Source organism: Centruroides vittatus, unplaced genomic scaffold (assembly GCF_030686945.1).
Source record: "Centruroides vittatus isolate TY-2023 unplaced genomic scaffold, ASM3068694v2 contig_1388, whole genome shotgun sequence".
NCBI lineage: Eukaryota > Metazoa > Arthropoda > Arachnida > Scorpiones > Buthidae > Centruroides > Centruroides vittatus.
In genome coordinates this window covers 162,973-184,366 of record NW_027120871.1, presented here as the reverse complement: position 1 = coordinate 184,366, position 21,394 = coordinate 162,973, and the positions used below count along the sequence as shown (strand labels likewise).

Sequence of the window (21,394 nt, the reverse complement as noted above, 5' to 3'; positions counted from 1 at the left end):
GTTATCTTCTGTATATAATGAAAAATGCTCATTCTTTGCTTTATATATAAAATAAATTATATATTAGTTACTCGTCTTCTAGAAATAAATAAATAATTCTTTCATTTAATACGATAAGTTTCAATAAAACGTTTCGTAAATCTTTTTAAAATATCGGAAAAAAATATTAAAATATACGCGTATACGAATATAACATAATTAACTAAACAATAACATTAATGCCCGATACATTCTAACCTACACGCCATCGATGCCATAAGATATCGGGCTAGATAAAGGCAATAATATTATTTAATTACGAAATAATTTAATACTAGAGTTAGATGCTATTTCTTATTAACTTTAATAATGATAGTTTAATGTTCAGCATTAATAAAAGTTACAAAAATGATTAATTTATTGTGTTTTTGTTACTTCTTACTCCTGTTTTTAGGTATTCGGTATTCGGCCAATTCGGCCGAATACCGGGTAGTAACCGAATATTCGTTACATCACTAATTTTCATACCTTGCGAAGCATGCAGTAAGTTTACCTATATTTATTCCATGCTGCGAAAGTGATACGTTGCAAAATGCGCATGACGTGACAGTTACATGGGGTTTCTTTGAATAAAAGTGTTTTTGGTCTGTCTGTTATTTATGTTAAAAAATGATTGGGCCTTATTGGTAAATGTCACAAATTGTAACATCTGCTTTTTACTGAGAAAATGAAATTATTTTTTAGCTAATTTCGATTTATTTTGTATTTAGGTTTCTTGGTTAGGTCACAGATGGTTTTTTCGCTGTATAAGTGTGTTTTGTGTTTTTCCATCTTGGGAAACTTTCCATTGGATTGACGTAGAAATTAAATTTTTGTGTTTGCTTTTAAGTATGGCGGTTACACTTCTTTGTTTTTTCCTGGATACTTCTCTTTATGATTTAAAATTTTTAAATATTTAATTGTTTTTTTAATCAATTTTGTTCATTAATATTGTAGTTAATTAATCAGTTTATACCTAACAAGAGGCTTTTTAATTTTCACAGCAACGCATTATGTCACTGAGAATTATTTATTCACTTTAACGAACGTTTTCAACCTGTTCTACACGTCATCTTTATTTTTTTTAAATCTATGGAACATTGATAAGTTTTTTCCGAATGTAACAATTAAGAACACATTTAAAATATAAAAATCTTTGGAATATATTGCAATATTATATTAAACTTGTAATAATCCTTTATGGTAAGAATACTGTACCCGCATCATGTTTGAAATAAGTATACTAAATAAATGAAGTGACAGGCCTAATACTTTGTACGGGTTACCGAACGTTTATTTTATGAATTATGTAAAAAGCGGTCATTAGAAGTACGGTTTGCTACGCAGTTCGTTCGGAACGAAAATCATTTTGTTACACGAAGGACGAGAACCTAGCTTACAAGGACCTTTTGACTTGGGCTCTAGGCTATCGCAGGTTCGGCCGGGTGGTAAGAAACACGGCCCAGTATATCCGATTTACCCACAAAAATTCTCGAGTTTCTTAGCCCACCCGGATTCGATATCCGGTCTTCAGAGCCATAGGTTGATATCTCAACTGCTCTGGTTTCATCAAAGACTATTAGTCTATTAGTATTTTTTTTTTTTTTTTTCATTTGCGCGGCCGGATGGCCGAGCGGTCAAGGTTAGCAGCCTGCCGCCCTGGGGGACCCGCGATCGAATCCGGACGGGTCGAAAAATCCTCAGGAATTTTTCGGGGGGTGGTCCGTCCGGACATGTCGGTCCCCGTCCCTCACCACCCGGCCACCCCATTGTGGGCCTGGCCGAACCCATAATGGGCTTGCTATAAGAGGCCCTCTTAGTGCCCACTGGGCGGAAAGAGTTTCAAAAAAAAAGTATGTTTTTTTATAGAATTAAACCGTATCCTCGAACTTCACGTAGACAGCCAGACGGTCGAACCGTAAAGGTGACAGCCTGCCACTCCGGGGATCCCGGAATGGAATCCGGAGATAAGGGAATTTCATAAGGGAAATCTATTTTGTTTCTTCGGCATGAAGTGCAGTCGATTAAGATTCGTGCTGAAGAAACAAAGTAAATAAAAAGACGCAGTTTCAAATTTAATAGGGGAAATCCAATAAGGGAATTTTGTTCCCTTGAGGAAACGTACGAAAATATTCCGATAATTTTCATAACACTTATATTAAATAAAGTGATTTACCCGTAATACGAATTCGTTTAAAACGGATTTCTTCTACAATAATTTGTTGTGAGTTGGCTAATGTCGACTTCCAAATGTTTCATTTCAGTTTTGTTTCCTTTACTGAAATACGGCGTTTCTGTCTTTCTCTTTTCCTTCGATCATTCTGCAAGTTCTGAGCTTTTTTCTTCCGTTATTTCTTCTAAAACAAGAAAAAATTTCGGTATTTTTCTTGGAAAGTGCCGGCGATACGAAAATGGAGTTTGGATTCAGACCAACAACAATGGCGTTTGTATTGTTGATTCGGTAACAATCACGGATGAAGTTGAAATTTAATTGTTGTCGTCGATGACGTTTGGCGAATGACGTCATAAGCGGTTTAATTGGCCAACACGGCCAATTAGCTTAACTTTTGCAAATTATTATAAACATTACGGTAACAGAATGTTTTACTCGCAATTCGTGTTTGTTTTGAAATATCCGGCCGACATAGACATAAGCTACTTTATTTATTTATTTTTTTTTTAAATTATTTACTATAAAGTCTAAAACTATTTTTATTATATATTTAAATATTTTATAATAGCATAAGATTTAATAATGTCTATATTTATTTAATTCAAGTTAAATTACCAATTGAAAAAAAAATACTTCAGTGTGTTAAGTATAAATCGAAGTTTTTGCTAAAATAAATTCGTAAAAATAATTAAAATTTAACAGTTATAAATATTAACTTCGAAATTTAAGAAATTATTATTTAATTAATAAAACGAATTAAATTATCAAAAAACAAAAGGAAGTTTTGATAAAGCCGCTACTCATTTTCGTGTCCAGGTGGTGTTCTATATTTCACGCATGGTAGACTCACGTGGTATTCTTTGCTGTATAGTGTTTTGTAAAGCATCCAACCAATCAACCGACCATAACAACAACAACAGCGGATAAGATAATATTTATTACGATGTTAATCTTTAGTACTACCGCATCAGTTCTATACGCGATTTCCAGAAACACGTTGTAATCGTGGGCAAGAAATTGAAATTTAAACAGTCGAAATGAGTGCATTAAAAGCGGACAGGAATTGTAACGAAGAAAAAATCAAAACACATCTTGTAGATACTAAAGATGCTTATTCAATTACAGTTCTGTTCTGTTTCAAGATAGATCATTTATCAAATTCTCTAAAAATTCTCATTTGTTCTTTCCTTCTTTTTGTATTTTTTATTATCTATGGTTATTTGCAGGTGAGTGGAGTTATTAAATGGATTACTTTGATTAATGTCGTCTACATAAAGGCTTTGTTTCAGGAATTGATTTTTCAGTTAGAAGAATTTAAACCTTTTGGAATGTATCTAACTTTCATGCAATTTTTATTATATTCTTTTATATCTTTTCTAGAATGGTGTGTAAATAAAAATTGTCATAGAAGGTAAGCTTAAATGTTTTTTGAGTCAATTATTGGTTAATGTTACCTATGGTAGCGAACATGGCGGCTCGTCTCTGAAACAGTGGGGTTGCACGTTCTAACCTAACCTATTCTAATAAATTATCCCTATTCTAATAATTTGGTTGGAAATAATTATGGTAATTTATTAGAATAGGTTAGGTTAGGTTAGAACGAACATCCCCACTGTTTCAGAGACGAGCTGCCATGTTCGCTACCATAGGTAACATTAACCCAATTATTTAATTCTATTAATTTGGCTTTCTGCATTTGGTAATTATATAGTTTCTTACCATTATGCATTTTTTTTCTAGTTATTTAAAACGTGCATACTTGATAGACGTTTCCAAAGCGCACAGAATTATTTGTGCCGACTCGTATGAAAAATGCTATAAACAAAAGCTAATAGGACTAGTTGCCGACTCTGCACCGTTTGGGCTGCCATTGCTTAAGTTTATTTTCATGGTGGAGCAGCTCGGTGTATGAGGGACATTCACAAAATATGTTACTTGACCCGGCTTCAACGTCACTCTATTACGTGACTACCTAGAAAGGTTGGCCACGTGACGTCTCTGATGTATTTCCCGAGAACTTTTCGGACTCCAAAGAGTTTGTGGACTATAGTTTGTTAAATTTGTTGTTTTCAGTAATACTGTAATATCCTAAAACAAAACTCGTTGACTATTAACTTCGTAAAAAACAATAAATAAATTGTAAAATTACTCGTGTAGCAGCCTTAAAACTTCAAATACGTTAAGTTTTCGGGAAATACGTTAGAGATGTTACATGGCCGACGTTTCTAGGTATTCACGTGAACAAGTGACATTGAAGCTAGGTCACCTGACATATTTTGTACCTGTTCCTCTTTCGTTGTGCTGCTCCACAACGAAAATAAACTTAGGCAATGGCAACTCAAACAATGCAGAGTCTGCAAGTAGTTCGGTTGGTTTTTATTTGTAGCATTTGGAAATGTGTGTCTTTTAAAAACCAAGTTAGAATGAAAATGCATAGTGGTAAAACACTATATAATTACTCTGCATTTTTTATTAAATTAAAGTGAATTAATTATTCTTAATACGTCTATATCAACTTTTCGAAGCTTGATGTATTGATACAAAGCCAAACGATTACTTAGTTTCTAGTTATTGATTATAGCATAATAATAGCCCGATTAATTATGGTGATCATTTGTTTTAGTATTCTTAATACATTTAATAAAGTCTGCTATAATTCTAATCTTGTTAAGATGTGGTACTTGATTAAAGATGGATATCATCATAAGAGTAGTACGTTATATATAATCTAAATTTTTTTATTTATTAACTTAAAATAATTTAATATTTTAAAAATAATGAAAAAATGTACATACTTTTTCTTCAGACCACTAAATCTTTTCAGCCTTCAGCAAAGCGTGTAAAATGCTTTTACAAATTCACAAATGTTTTCAGAATCCACTTGATTCATTTCAAATTGGCAATGGTGCACCCTGTGGTTGGCCAAAGGGTCCTCACATCTCCAAAATTAAAGGAAAAGAAACATTGGTAAATTTTCAAAAAAATATTTTCCTAATTAAAATTTATATAGTGTCATGTATTGTATTTTTATATTTCTTATGAATCAACAGTCACATAATCTGGAAAGTTTATTGAGTTTGCATTAAAAATTTTTTTATCTGATTAACTTGGCTCTCCTGAAGAGTAAATCTTGAGTGTGCCACTGCAAATTAGAATGCATATAATAGAACACGAAAGCAATTCAAAACGAACTCTGTAAATCTGAAACTGGAATCAGGTAGATTCTGAAAATATTTGTTTGTTGCTATATTTTACATGTTCAGTGGTTTGAAAGTATTACATGTTTCCAGTGTTAGTGAAGTACATTTTGTTATACAGAGTACCCTGAGTTACGTAACACACGACTTAAGTAAATTCACAGTTACGTAAAATGTACTCTTCCTTTTTTTCTTTCGCACTGTACTGATTTATTACTTTATTGCTCTACTAATCCTTCACTTTCCAGTAAAATTTTAAGGATGTACATAAGCATACTGGACACTCGTTCTCATAATCAAGATTCTTCTACAGTACTCAGTGAAAGTCGAGCAGTGAATTCTAAGCACGTCTTCATTGCTTGGTTTTCTATATTTATTGTTTCACGTCATTAGTGTAGTTTGCCTTGAGTGATTTGTTTAATACATAACCTGTTTACTATTGCTACATTTTACGTAGGGTTAATTGTTTATTTACAGTACTGTACCGTAAAAATGCAATCGAATTGACAAATTGACTTTGTTGGTAAAAAAATAATTAATATATGTACAGTGTACAGATAATAATAAATACAGTATTGAGTTATTAATTGAAGAGGTTTTAATTTGCTAATTTAGAGACCAAAACTTTATTTTGGAAACTTTTTGATTCCTCGCAAATTGGCTTTTGCCAAATTTCATATGAAATTGAAAGTAATGAGGGTATACTATAGATTACTCCCTATGGAATTTTGTGTATTTGGGTATATATCTGAACTTAGGGGATCGAGACGAGTTCAACGATACTCTACTTTTGGACCGGAGACGAAAAATAAAAAATTTATCATACTTTTTTCCGGCGATGGCGCGATGATAGGGAGTCGCGTCGCTCTCCGCGAAGTCGGCCTCGCTATCGCGATCGGGAATCGCGTGCTTGCCGTTAAAATTGCCTTTAGTAGACGTTTTCCCCCTTTTTTTACTTTGTTCAAGAACTACCGTGAATCGATCATTAGTTTAGCACATGGCGGCGTGTGGTGGCTCCCATACGAGAGGTCAGTTGGGCCGCCTTGTTTGCTGCCATAAGTGACATTAACCGAAATGGCAATCACGCGATGATCGGAAGTCGCGTCGCTCTCTTCGCTCTCATATCGTGTGTTTAACGCTCCGGGAGATGACCGTAGTCCGACGTCACGGTTTGCAGACTTTATTGCAAGATGGCAATACTAGCAACTACGGTGCTGTCTGCATGAGAGCATTAAAAAAGTATGGTAACTTAAAAAGTGTGATAACTTTTTTATTTTTCATCTCTGGTTCAAAAATAGGGTACCGTGGAACTCGTCTTGGTCCCCTGAGTTCAAATATATAATCAAAGTCCTAAAATTCCATAGGGAGTAATCTATAGTACACCCAGTAATGACTTTCAATAAAACATATAATAATAAAACAGTATTGAATCAATTCTTCAAAATTCAAATTATATTATATATTCAAATGATGTAGAAACTTTAAAATACAAATCTATAAAATTAAAATAATCGGAAAATTTAATTTAATTTCAAAATGCATCCCATCATTTTAACTTTAGAGACTTGTACGCTATAACATAAAAGTATCCAACAGCTGGAATAGTTTTAATTCTCCCACATTAAAACTACACCTGCCATACACAGAAACTTCAAGCAAATAATTTGTATTTGAATTAAATACAAACAGAAAGTTTTTGGTCTTTTTTATGGGCCTACATGAGGCATCAATCATTACAGAACATTAGAGATTCTAATTTAAAAATGTTTTAAAATTAGATTATATGTTCGAAAGATAATTACCAAATGTTATAATTTTTCTAAAGATAATATTCGTCTTTTTCTATTTGAAAAATAATTTAATTAACTTTATAAAAATTCTTCTCTAGAATAATTAATAATAGCAAGGTTGAGGCAGAAGTTTTAAACGCGAAAACGTGTACGTCTGATGTTCGGCACCGCTTTCCTGTAAGCGTAAAAGTTTGACAATGGCATTTGGAAAGACGGTGGAACTATGCTCGACATTCCAAATGCCATTGCCAAACTTCTAGGCTTACAGGAAACTGGCGCTGACGTCTGACGTACACGTTTTCGTGTTTAAAGCTTTGGCCTCAACCTCGCTAGTAACTAGTAGATAATTATTTTATAAATATAAGCCAAAAATTGAATTTATGATTTTTATTTTTATTTTTTTTTTATATTTAGACTTGACTTTCATTAATTGCTATTTTATACAGTAGGGTCCCAATAAAGACATATGCATTGTTAGCATTGCTAACTGTTGGTTCTATCGGTTTGTCTAATACTTCAGTTGGATATCTGAATTATCCTACTCAAGTTGTTTTCAAATGTTGCAAGTTAATCCCAGTATTAATTGGTGGTATCATTATTCAAGGTTTGTTGTTATTTTTTTTAAATAACCAATGATATAGAACATAATTTTAAATAATAGTCTTTAAATACTGGATTATTTTGAGCTAGTTCTTAATTATTGATATAAAGTAATTTAGTCTAAAGGTAGGCAGTTAGGTTGCCATCTTATACTGAACTTATTATTAATAATTATGCTAATTTTAATATTTGGTATAGATGATAGTAATCTGTAATATCCTTATTTGAACTTGCATGGAATATAACAACATTATTTTCTGTTTTCCGTGAATCTCAAAGACTTAGGCCAGGAACACACATGCATAAAATTCAGCGTAAAATCTAGTATAAAACAGAAAACGTAAAAATTTTTCTGAAATTTTGGCTGAAACAGAACTGAAAATAGAGTAGAGCGTATCTCTACTTTTTACGCCGTAAAATTTTTACGCCAAAATTCCTCCAATAAAGAGAAGTCTTTTCTGTGACATCAAAGTAGACACGTGCTTTTTATTCTAACAATGGCGGCAACGAGGGTTAACCCTACAATTGTGACGGTCTCGAAAAAACGAAAAATAAATGAAATACAGGGGTTTACTGAATTTGTTTGACCACATCAGTGTCATGCATAAAGACACTGTATTTAAACAACATTTATGGATGGCTGTAAGTGCAAAATTTCAAACAACAGGTAGGTCTTGTAAAATCGATATATAAGCCTAATATTTATATCACACGTTCTTTACTTGAATTTGGAATATAAGTCTATTAATTTAAATTTTCTATATTATAGCAGAGGAAATGGAGAAAAAAGTGGAAGGTACAAAGGGATAGATAGCCTATATGAGAGGAAAAAGTTAATAAAATTAGCACTGTTGGTGACAGTGGTGTTTCCTATTCGGCCAGAATTTTTACTTATGTGTGTTCTGGCATAAAAGTGTAAAACAGAAACTGAACTGAAAGCTGATTTCTGATTCAGTTTTCTGCCACACAATTTTACGCATGTGTGTTCTTGGCCTTACAATGTTTTTTGGAATACAGTTTTATTTCATCCATTTGTCTTGTATTTGCATTACATGTTTTGGCCATTTGTGTGGCTCCTTTTTAGACTATAATGGATAAATTGTGCACACAAATTTACATAAATTATAAAGCCTTAAATACACATAATAAATTACAAAAATATAGTTACTTAGGATTATTGAACAGGTTTATTATACCCCCAGCGTATTTAATTAATCTTTTCAAAATGCATTTTGGCCCTGTTGGCTCTTTTCAATTAGATAACATACAAAACGCAGAGTCTATTGTGACTATTGTAATGGGAAAACAAAAGGATTACTCCCAAGGATTTCTACTAGACTTGTATAGTATTGTATTGTTACTGACCTAATATAACTTATAATTCTTATAATAATTTGTAATATTTTTACTTTTAAGGTATATTGTAATGTTTGCAATAGTCTTCATAGACTGATTTTTGTATGTTATCCAATTGAAAAGGTCCAGTAAGACCAAATTGCATTTTGGAAAGGTTAATTAAATATGCTGGGAGTATAATAAACCTGTTCATTAGCAGGGGTGGATATAGGAATTTTAAGTGTGCACTTCTTTGTGAATATTGATATCTAAAATCGATTATTTTGTTTAGACACTGCAGCGACAACTTGTTGCCATTTCAAATCGGGTTCAGGCTGTAGCTAAATCACAGCAGTTAAACTGTGTGAAAGTTGTACATCGTGGGGCCAGTGGTTGATTGGCATTTGTGTCATCAGTGATGAGTTTGCTAGGCTATCAATTAGCCCATGTTCACACACCATTTGGTGATAAGACAAGTTCCACTAACAGCTAGCTCATAATAATAGGTTACAATTATTCCAACAGATCTGCAAGTTTGGGGTGTTACCTGTAGGAGTCAGTTTGCAATGCACAATGGGATTGAAACTGGTACTTGCATTCTTGTGTAACATAATTGTAAATCTAATTTTATAGTTGTACTATGGAAAACTCTTTTCTACTTAGAATTTTATGGAGTGTGTACACACCATCCACACCCTCCTGGATAGGTCCTAAGCAACTATGTTTTTGTAATTAATTAATATAGGCAAGAATATACATAATAAATTTTATGAAAAACTTATCACAGATTGCATACATAATTTCTATAAATGTACATTATACTAAAAGCTCTAAAAGAAAATAAATTTCAAAATCGAGTTGTATTTTTTAGCACTGACCACTGCTAAACAGTCCTTTCTGTGTAAAAAGTTTTGGTGCATTACAACAGTTTAAGGTTTTACATTTATACAGGTTTTCTTGTTTTTATGTTTAATGTATTTATCCATAAACTATTAACACTTACGCAATTAATATTTATCTTCTTATTAAAATAATTTATGTACAGTAGACTCCCCTATAACATGGTAGATATGTTTCATGTTATATGAATCCATGTTGTACAAGTCACTTAAATACACGAGCCAATCACAGCCAGTCACGTGTGCGGTTTAGGGGCTACAACTGTTTGAAAGGTTTTCTTTCATAAAATTAATCGATTCTAGACTAATTTGACTTGAACCTTTCCAAAATACATATAGTTTTTTTGGGAATAATCCATATAAACTATGCTATAAACAAAAAGTTGTAGGATTACTTACTGAGTATGCACCGTTCAAAGACGCCATTGTCTAAGCTTGTTTTCGTCGCAGAGCGGCTCATCGAACGGCGGACACTTTCCTGATAAGTTGTTTTTCTGCGAAGAATTCGCTTAACTTTGGAGACATCATTAATAGAAATGTAATATTTATGGTCGTTGAATAATACTGTAAATGTTTTTTTCACAAGAACTGTATAAAAATTTATCAATACGTTCCCACCTAAACTCTCTGTATATACACGTGGTGCTGGATGGTGGCAAGTAGTTTGGCTGCTCGTCCACTATTGGTCCAGATTTGACCAATCCTGTCGCGACGCGAGTCGGCGATGATGTTTTATTGTGTTATACAAGTCTCTTTTAGTGTGTTATACGAACACGATCGCAATTTTTTCACCATGTTATACGAATCCGTGTTATATGAACCCATGTTATAGGGGAGTCTACTGTACAGTAATATAGTTTTTTTTTTATAATAATTTTATTGATTTTTAATCAACAGTGCAATAATGAGCTCTTGCTCTTGTATCTAAATATATAGCAAAATTTACATTTTTTAATCAAGTTGATGACAGGAATTGTTTTAATCATATCTGTAAAGCTCCAAATTTTGTGTCTTAATCGTATCTTTAAAGGTAACAAATTTTGAACAGTTAAATTCATGAACACCAGATTGTCTTTATATTTTTAATACTATTATTCACATTATATTTGTATATTTTATTTTTAAATTTTAATTTCTTATTCCATTTGTTCCCAAGACTTGGTATCCTCTTTATTATATACATGCTTTATAATTAATGTATGTACATGTTTTATGTATTATAGTCTGAAGAGGGCCACACAGAAGGACAAAACATATAATGTGAACAGTAGATGAAATAAAACTGTGTTCCAAAAAACTGCAAACCTTTATGATTGGAGGAAAATGGGAAACCATACTGAATTCCTCACAACAATTTAATAATTTAGAGTAGTTCAGAAGGAAAGATTGACCCAGAATGGGATTAGGAGGATAATTGCTTATTGTGTAGATGTGTTACCAGTTATGCTACTTCTATCTCATCTGATCTTTGCTCCTAAATTAACTATTTTTACTGGTTTTTAAGGTCTGAAACCAATCTTCCATTTTTTTTATATGGACAGTATACTTATAATGAATTTAAGAAAGACCCTACAGAATTTTGAAAAACTGTATTCAATCCACTTTAATCATTTTTCTAAAGTATTTTATTCTAAATTTCATTTTGAGTAATTGTCTAACTATTAAATGCAACAAAAAATTTTAAATAAATACAAGATGTCCATAAAGTCTCAATACATTTTGGTGAAAAAAATGAAGTTTTGAAACAAAGGTATATTTTATGAATGAAAAGAATGTTTACAATGTAAATTAGCACAATTTGACATGACAACTTTGCATTTTTAAGCATGGTTTGATGTAGCTTGAAAAATGTTTTGCAACATAGGTGCTGTAATGCTGTCAGTTGCTGTTCAGATATGATGTTTAAGGTTTTAGAGATCATTAACTTTCATACGATAAACTTCAGACTTGATAAATCTTCAAAGAAGAAATTTGAAAGGTCGGATTGGGCAATCTTTTTGTCCATAGTTTTTGTGATTTCCTTCTAATTCAATATCCAAGGAAGGCTTCATTCAAATAATCTCTAACACAGGTTGCAAAACCTACAGCTGACCTATCCTGCTAGAACACAATACTCGTAGTATCAAAAATGCTGATGTTTTTGAGCTGCAGCTTAAAAAAAATGTTGTAACATGTCAAGATATATGTTGCCAGAAACTGTGGTTTTTGCATGGAAAAAAAACAACAAATCCATATGCACAAGCGTGCATGAGCCTAACCAAATGTTTACTTTAGGCATATCTCTTTGCCATTCAAGAGTTGTATTTGACTGCTTGCCTGCTCATTTTTGACAATTATATCTGTTAACATGGCCGGAGCAGTGTAGCATCATCACTGAACGTTCATTAAATTTTCATCTTTGATAGCAGCAAGAAGATAACAGCACATAACTTGCCATGCTGTGTAATCTTCATTCTTTGTACAACACTTGGATATGATATGTGTTTGTGTAAGGTAAAACATAATGTAACACTTTCCAGATGGTGCTATGTGGTACTAATCTCCCTACTAAGATAGTGAATAAACTTATTCAGGCTACATTCAATTGCTTGCTGAACACATGCAATGGTATTGGCAGATATTAGTACCAAAATGTTATTCATCTGCTACACTTCTTGTTCTCTGGAATTTGTTGACAAGAAGCCAAATATTAGGACCACGATACTGAAATCTACACGCAAACTCGGCTCTAATGGTTTCCTACAATAATCCTTGTAAATGTGCCCCGATAACAGCTGCTCCCGATAACTTCAGTGTCAACATTTCTCAGGCCATTCACAAGAGACTTTATGGACACCTCGTATTTAAAAAGTAATAATTTGGTTAAAAAGATCTATAATATCTCGCAATTACTGTTTAATGCTTTATTACAATTAGAGAATCTACTAAAATAATTTTTAAGAGAAGCGTAACATATCTTTGCATGACTATAGCTTATTCTTTAATTCATTGCTAAAAATACTCTTTTAAATTTAAGCTTACTAAACTATAATCTCATTTAACTAAATGACTAATGCTTTTTCAGGAAAAATATATGGTTTCTTAGATTTTATAGCTGCATTCCTTATGAGCATAGGAATAACATTATTTACATTAACAGACATTCAAGTGTATCCGTCTTTTAATTTAACAGGTAATTAAAAGCTCATTAATATGTTTTTTACTATTTAAATAATTTTAATAAACATTATCATTAATCATAATCAGTAATAATTAATATAATTTTATAATATTATAGAATAATTTCATCTCTCTTAAATTTATTTTATAATACAATTCTAATTCTTTTTTTGCATTCAAAAATTGCAATGGAATATTTAAAATTTTTGACAGTAATTAAAATTTAGATAATTTCTTGTTTTAATTAATCACAAGTATAAAAGTCAATGGAAAAGTATTTTAAATTAATCTTTTATAAAATTAAAGTGAACCTTCATGCAATTAAAAATGGGCCATTTTACAATTCTCTCTTTCTTCAGCTTATTAGTCCACTTATTGCTTCTGCAGATCATTTTACCACTTTTCTATGTCTTTTGTAAAATTCTGATCAATTCAGAGAGCTTTTATGATCACAAGTAAACAATTGAAGTATCGTCTTGGTCTCTCCCTTCTCCTTTCAGGAGGTTCCAAATGATAAAATGTTATTTATTACAGGTACTCCTCACTTTACGACCGAGTTCCGTTCCGACGACTATATCGTTAAGCGAATTGGTCGATAAGTGAGGAGCTTGTGCCAAGAATATAGGATTGTTGTAAAATTATACAAATTATGCAACAAACTTTAAATTTATTCATAAAAAGACTATTATAGTACACTTAGTGCGCATGTCACCATTCGCCACTGACCGACACTCAAGCTGAGAGTGGGGATTGCCCGAATTGCAGGTCGAAACTCGATTGGTCGTTAAGCAGCTAGGTCGTAAAGTGAGGAGTACCTGTATTTATACAAAGGCCATAAAATCTTGAAAAGAAAAAAAACCGAACTGATGCTGATCACTACAGAAAAGGACCGTCCTTTTCTACCCAACTGTCCAACATTCCTTGCCACGAACAATAATTTACAATGTTGCAAGTGCGACTATTTGTTTTTGTGGCAGCGTTACGACCACAACTTTTACACATTTATATTGTTTTAACTTTTAATGGCACCTTTAAAATTTTTTCACTCTACATTAAATATACATGCTTTATGCAATAAATTCAATTTACTCATTTTGTAAACTCTATTTATATTAATTTTGAGATGCTTTTATTAAAAGCTAATTCATTTTCTCTCACTCATTTTAAAATAGTTAGCAGTTATAGTAATTGTAATTAATTGATTATTCTTTTGAGTTTTACAAAACCTGTAGAATGGTTAATTTACTAAAAGTTATTTTTAATTTATTCATTTTAAATACAAAAGTTACAGAATAATTTTTATCAAATAACACTTGTAAATTTACCAATGTCACATCAAATACACTTCAGTTTATCAAATGGACATTCTTGCCACTCATTTAATCATATATTTATCTAAAAGTATTAGTGCAGTCTTTCTCAAAGTGGGCTATAAAGCCCCCTTGTGGGTGCTGGAAGTTTTCGGGGGCGACAGAAGGCTCAAAGAATATTAGGGGGCATTAAGGAAATTTAGAGAGGCAATGGCAGACAAATTCTATAGGCCTGCTGAAGTAAAACACACACTTAAGTTTAAGTTTTGTATGACTAAAAACAAAATTTCACACAAACATGTTCCTTAAAGTCTTTAATCTTTACTTTGCAGAGTGGTTACAGTGCATGTTTGCTTTGATAGCTCTAGATCACCAACTGATCCAAATACTACAATCCACGAAGTGGTACTGTGTTATTGGAGTTTCCAGCTACATGGCACCACTTGCTGGCATTTGATCGTTGCAATGGCTTGCATGCTATGACAAAAGTCTGGTCTTTTTTTGAACAACCTTGTAATAGAGCCGAGAAAGTAAAATATAAGTTTTAAACATCCAAAATACCTATAAAATCCTGTTATTTAAAAATTGTACTTTGTCTTTACATTTTAATCCAATTTACTCTTCTTTACATCATTTTTGTGAATTTTCATTTGGCAGTATTTCAGAGCTAAAATGATTCATCGTATAATCAATACACTATACACTTTCCCCAATGCTTTGTCTACAAGCTTCTCTGCACAATCTCCTATGATGCATTTCATTTGGAAAATACTGTGTATTATAGAAAGAAAAGATGAATAAGTAAATAAAATATAGCTAAAACATTCTTAGTTTTTGACTAAGAAGGGTCCTATGTTCTTTCTGCCCAATCCCCTGAATACATTTGAGTTCATGTAAATGTTTATATAGCAAAGATGGCCTATTTCGAACATCGAGGGACATTAAATCGAAGAAGTGTTTAGTAAATTAATTTTCTTTAATTATAGTGGATTTTTAACTTACAGAAATCACAAGAACTGCTTCTTTTATCTTATCGGCAAATTGAATGATGGAATATTTTAAAATTTATTGCGATAAATGCTAAGTTTTACGTTCACACTAAACACACTTAAATTAAATGAGTATATTAATATTATTATTAGAATTTTTTAGTTATTTCACAGATTATTTTATCAGACAAACAAATTATTTTATATAATATATGTGTTTTTATTTCATATAGGAGTCGTTTTAATTTCACTTGCATTAGTTGCTGATGCAATAATTGGTAATGTACAGGAAAAAGTTTTAAAACAATATCATACTTCTAATAACGAAATGGTAAGAATTATTTATAACTATTTTTTAAAAATAAATACAGGGTGTTTCTTCAAATGTTTCTAGTTTTAAACTGTTGTGTAAAATCTGTTTATTCAGACATATGAATAAAATGTGTTGGAGAATATTGGTCAATACTCCAAATTTCATATGCACATACTTGAAAAGTCCATTGGTTCTGCATGGTGGCAATCTGGACCTCTACTGTTTCATGGTTTAGATTGCTGGGGTCCTATTTATTGGTCCATCTGATCAGCTGACATCATCTCTTTGAACTTGTTTTTTTTGTGGCAATGTCAATGATCGCATTTATGGTACAAAACTGCCAGACTAGAGAGCCTATGTACAAGTATTGTGGATGCCATTAACAGCATGATTCCTACATGCTTGGCTAAAATCAAGTACAGGCCAGATTTACATCAGCAGCATATTGATTTAATGTAACTGACTTTTTCAGATGCACTTTCTATTACCGTTGTCTGCAATACTATTATGAGCAGGACGGCAGTGCCCTTCAAGTCAGGTCTGACACCAGGTTGTTATTTTTTTGGCTCACAGGAACTTTGGAACTGCACAAGCAGTTACTTATGTAAGACTTTTACAGAGTAAGGGTAAAGGAGGAAAATTTTAGAGAAGCAGGGAAGCCCAGAACTAATGCACTCCACTACGCATTTAACCAGCAAAGCCAAATGATTATTTTCCAGAGTTAAAAAGTACAAAAAAAAAAAAAGATGGAGATAGGGGATGTTTTTAAATTCTTGTGTGTGCCTATAAGAGAGAGTGTGTTTATAACCATGTGTGTGAGTGAATAAATATCTGGATTGGTAATGTTCAATGATCATTGGCATCCTGATCAGGGGAAGGCTATCCCTATCAGGGGAAGGGTCTAGTTAATTGTTAGTTGAAGTGGTGAAGGTCCAGTGGGAAACTGTCATTAGTTTGGGAAGATCAGCAGTGGAGTTCAGTGGAGATAAGAGTACGCTTCAAAAGGACAAGCAAGCTCTCTCTTGTAATCTTTTCCCCCTTCCTTTTTATTTGGATGTCTTTCCTCTGCTATTCTGATGCCCAAAATTGGTAAGGTTGTACAGGGAGCTGGCTATTCCTAATTTTTTCTTGTGATATTTCCTTCAATGAATAGTTTTTATTGGAATATGTGTCACCTACAAAGGAAGTGTTATCAGCAGAAAAATCTTGCAAACTTCCTCTACGGTATTTGTGATATGAGTTTAAATAGAATAATTTTCGAACAAAAATTAAATAATTAAGATTGTCAAAATTACAAAAGATACTAGTGTGAGCCCGCAGGTTTTGAGGGCATAAATTCGAGAGTTTAAAGGGGTTCATGACACGAAGTTCGATAGGAAATTGATCAGATGTTGATTACACATCCGATCAGAAAGAGAAAACAACAATCCAAGGCATCGCGATCAGATCAGAAAGAGAAAACAAAAGTCACAGTCATCGCGAGTCAGCAAATTAGTCATCGAGCATTGAATAATAGACTGGCTCAGTGACAACAATGATCGTATAAAAACCCGATCGACTCTGGAAAGATCACGATCGTCCAGGAAGGTCTGAATCCAGTGTCTCCAGTCCAGGACATAAGACTGATTCCAGCTTCCATAGTCCAGGAGGTCGTCGCATACTGTCATCGGATCGCATATTAAGGTATATCGATCTTTGTAAACTCTTTCCCACTCAAAGTTAGGCACGTGACTAATTTATTGGTTAGATTGCGATTAGCGATAGGGATATTTTATCCGCATTTTAGCAGTAGTTATCTGTATATCTTTATTTTATGTGTATCTTTAGTGTATATTCGCTTTTGTTAGTTAATAAACCTTTATTGTTATTTGTAAACCTGTCTCCTGTCAAAGTAAGGACGCCTGTCGACTTACTGACGCACCTCCCCACTCACTTTTTGCCCTCCTAGCCATCCAATGACAACGAGGTCGGGTTTTACCAACCCGTGCAGCGTAAGTGGTCAGCGAGGTTTTCCCCCTGACCCTCTGCTTATCTCACACTAGCTTGGGTTCTCAAACTATATTCACATTTCTTTTCCAAAATTAATCTACAAAACTATGGGCATTTGACAGAAACATCCTGTATTATTAAATATATAAATAAATAATTTCAAAGACATAAATACTATTTATAAGAAAGAATTATCATTTAAGTATAAGAGATGTTCTGTGTGTAATTTTACTAACATTGAAAATATTTTAATTCAATCAATTGAATTTTGCTGATGGAATGGCATTTAACTAAATATTCCATTTAATTAGAAAGCAAAGTACAACTGTTAAATTAATGCAAAATGATTGATGAATTACATCAGGCTATAATAATGCAACTACAGTAGAGAGTCATTTATCCGAATCAATTGGGGACTGGGGTTGTTTGGATAACCGATTATGTACAAAAAAATATATTAACCTGTCCGATGTTGAAATTTTTCTCCGTTGCGCGTCGCTTTGTGTTGAATTTTCGTCGATTTTAAGCCTAACGAAAATTTTTATAATAATAATCGAGGCTATTGTATCATTGAGAATTATTTCTTTATTTTGTACAAACAAAATAAATATATTGAAGAATATAAAAACATAAAAATTATACTTTAGAAGTAAATCTAGTATCAAAAAAGTTTGATTCAGCACGACACAGTCCGACTGGAAAGCGTTCGGATGATCGGTGTTCGGATAAACGACTCTCTACTGTAATTACTAATTAAACGTCAAGCAATTTGGCCTAGAGGTAGACATTGTGCACATCTAATATTAATTAAATTAATTTCAATAAATAGTTTAGACTGTATTTTGATTTGTTGGCAGAAAAACTGTCGTAATATTTAAATAATTTTATATAAACTTTGTTATTTATTTGTTTTTTTTTTTGTTTCTATTTAGGTACTTTATTCATATTCAATAGGATGTATTTATATATTTTTGATACTGATTGCAATTGGACAATTGGGTCCTGCTACTGAAGTGTGCATAAAGGTAAGAATATATTTTAAATTAAATTTTCTGGATTTTAGATGCTGTTGTTTTTATTAAATATGAAAAGATATTATATTAGAAATCATCATAAACACTCAGAAAAATATTAAAATTAAATTTAATTATAAGTATAATAAATATAAATCTGTGAAAACATACCTGTATGCGTTACAGGTACAGAAACTGCATACAAGCATGCTTAGAAGAGCATGCTTTTATCTCAGATGTACACAAAACACAATAAAGTACGAAACCTTTATTTAATGATTACGTATTACATTCGTAATTATTTCACACCTCTAATCCAGAGTTCGAACATTATATTACTATAGCCTAATATAATTTAAGTAAGTTCAATATCGTGTTATTTAAAAAAAAAATTTCAATTAAAATGACATACATAATGACAAGCATGCCCCAAGCAGATGTTTTGCGAAACATAACTCTTTTGACTGAAGGAGAAAAAGAAGAATTTTTAAGTGAAACGAAAAATATCAATACCTCTGGAACAAATGGATGGAACTTGAAGAAATTTGATGCATAGGTTTTTCAACCTATGCATCAAATTAGCAGATGATGACGAACAACGAGAGTCTGTTGTTTGGGACAGTTCTTTTTCAGTCTGTTAAACATTACCTGTTTTAATTATTAAATAAATAAATAAATATTCTCCAGTATTTGCAAGTTTCGGGTGATATAAAGAAAAACTGGTTAATGTTACCTACGATAGCAAACATAGCGGCTCATCTCTGAAAATTCGAACAGTGGGGACGCACGTTCTAACCTAACCTAACCTATTCTAATAAATTACCCCTATTCTAATAACTTGGTTGGCAATAATTATCGTAATTTATTAGAATAGGTTAGGTTAGGTTAGAACGTGCGTCCCCCCTGTTTCAGAGACGAGCCGCCATGTTCGCTACCATAGGTAACATTAACCGAAAATCTAAATATAAGACATATGGAAAGTTTAAATTAATTTGACAGTTTGGATATCTTTTGATGAAATTCAGCTTGATTAATAAAATCGTAAAGGGGAAGGAAAGTGGTTACTATTATAAGAGATCACAATTATATTTTCATACAAATTCAACCATCAGACATTTTCTGTCACTGCATGTGCGGGCATGGAAAATATTTTTATTTTATAGTATTAGAATAAGATTTCAAATTAATAATAATAATTTTTTATATATATATTTTTTATAGTATCCCATTGAAACGTTCGGATATGGAACTTTGTTCTCTCTCGCCGGATACTGCGGCATACAAGTGGTGTTAGATCTTATTAAAACTTGCGGTGCTTTCGTTGCCGTGACCATAACGACTTGCCGAAAAGCAGTGACAATTATTCTGTCATTTTTATTGTTTTCGAAACCATTTAGGTTTCAGTAAGTATCACTTTGAAATTAAAATTATCTTGACAACAATATTTAATTATTTAAAACTTAATTGATTCTCAAATATTCTTTACGTAACACTTTAATGAAGTTTATTAGGATCATACCATATTAATTTACATAATTTTTCCATTTTAGATACATTTGGTCTGGAGTTATAATCACAGTAGGGATTTACTTAAGTTCCTACAGTAAACACAAATCATCCATTTCTTCATTATTAGAGATTAAAAATATTATAAAGAATAAATTGCTTTATAATAAATTATTTTGCAGAAAACCTTGCGCATTTGAACCTGTTTGAAGATCTCATTTTTAAAATAATTTCCAATGGAAATAAATATTTAATAAAGAACAATAGTCCTGATTATCTAATTGCCAATTCTTTACTTCTCCATGTTATTTAGCTGCATATATTTTCATTGATTTTTTAAAGAAAATCTACTCGGTTTAGAACTGTGTGTAAACATCAACCAACATATAGTTCTAAACTGAGTAAACGAAGGTATTTATATATATTTTTTTCTTAGATCCGAGTTTATTCAACAAATCTATATTCGTATATACCTTATAATATATATATAGCCCTGTATTTTCTGGACCGTTGCCATTCCCATTTAGGTTGCACAATCGAGACTACTGTATATTTATTAAATTATTCTAAAACGCGCAAATTATCATTTTATATTCCGATCTTTCTTGTCTTTGTTGTTAACGTATTAATATTTAGTCTGATGTGTAATTATTTTATTGTATATATCACAGTATTGAAATTATTATTTTGGACATATCAAGTTGCACAATTCTTCTCCGTATTTTTGTAAATCTTTATTACAGGTAAATGTAAGGTAAAGATTTATAAATGATTTTGTAATTGTATAAATTAAGATTTAAGTTGTCGTCTCCTAAACACTATAAAGTGCAGACACGCGGACACTTGGCAATCTTCATCTTAAGTTTATAAACTTGCCAAGAGTCGCCAAGTGTCCGCGTGTCTGCACTTTATAGCGTTTAGGAGACAACAAAAACAATTATGGACACGGTTTCAAGTGCGTCAGAAAAATTAAGATTTAAGTATTATCTAAAGTGTTCGTACCTGAAAATATTATTTTTTTTAAATTTTTATTGGCACAATTTGATTTTATCTATATTTCTTTTCATTTTCTACTGTAATATTTTAGAATTACAAGAATTATT

General features: G+C 32.0%; 1 protein-coding gene and 1 long non-coding RNA gene across 3 annotated transcripts in view; both read left to right on the top strand.

Annotated features, from left to right (window-relative positions):
- Positions 1–21,394, top strand: part of LOC136968084 (uncharacterized) — a 385,441-nt gene that overhangs the window by 300,465 nt on the left and 63,582 nt on the right. The gene's annotated exons all lie outside the window — the stretch shown is intronic.
- On the top strand, positions 3,058–20,939 carry Papst2 (PAPS transporter 2). 2 transcript variants are annotated; one of them, XM_067262040.1, is made up of 8 exons: positions 3,065–3,417; positions 3,481–3,602; positions 7,625–7,782; positions 13,077–13,184; positions 15,704–15,801; positions 18,705–18,797; positions 20,007–20,188; positions 20,336–20,939. In XM_067262040.1, exons 1-8 carry the CDS (start codon positions 3,229–3,231, stop codon positions 20,499–20,501), a joined length of 1,116 nt encoding a protein of 371 aa, XP_067118141.1. In that variant the 5' UTR covers positions 3,065–3,228; the 3' UTR covers positions 20,502–20,939. The 2 variants fall into 2 exon arrangements, with proteins under 2 accessions (XP_067118142.1, XP_067118141.1); XM_067262041.1 differs by lacking the exon at positions 13,077–13,184 and having other exon boundaries at positions 3,058–3,417.

Coding starts and splice junctions, on each gene's coding strand:
- Papst2 (XM_067262040.1), top strand. CDS start 3,229: ATGAGTGCATTAAAAGCGGACAGGAATTGTAACGAAGAAAAAATCAAA. Junction 3,418..3,480: donor TTATCTATGGTTATTTGCAG/GTGAGTGGAGTT, acceptor GCTTTGTTTCAG/GAATTGATTTTTCAGTTAGA. Junction 15,802..18,704: donor ATACTTCTAATAACGAAATG/GTAAGAATTATT, acceptor GTTTCTATTTAG/GTACTTTATTCATATTCAAT.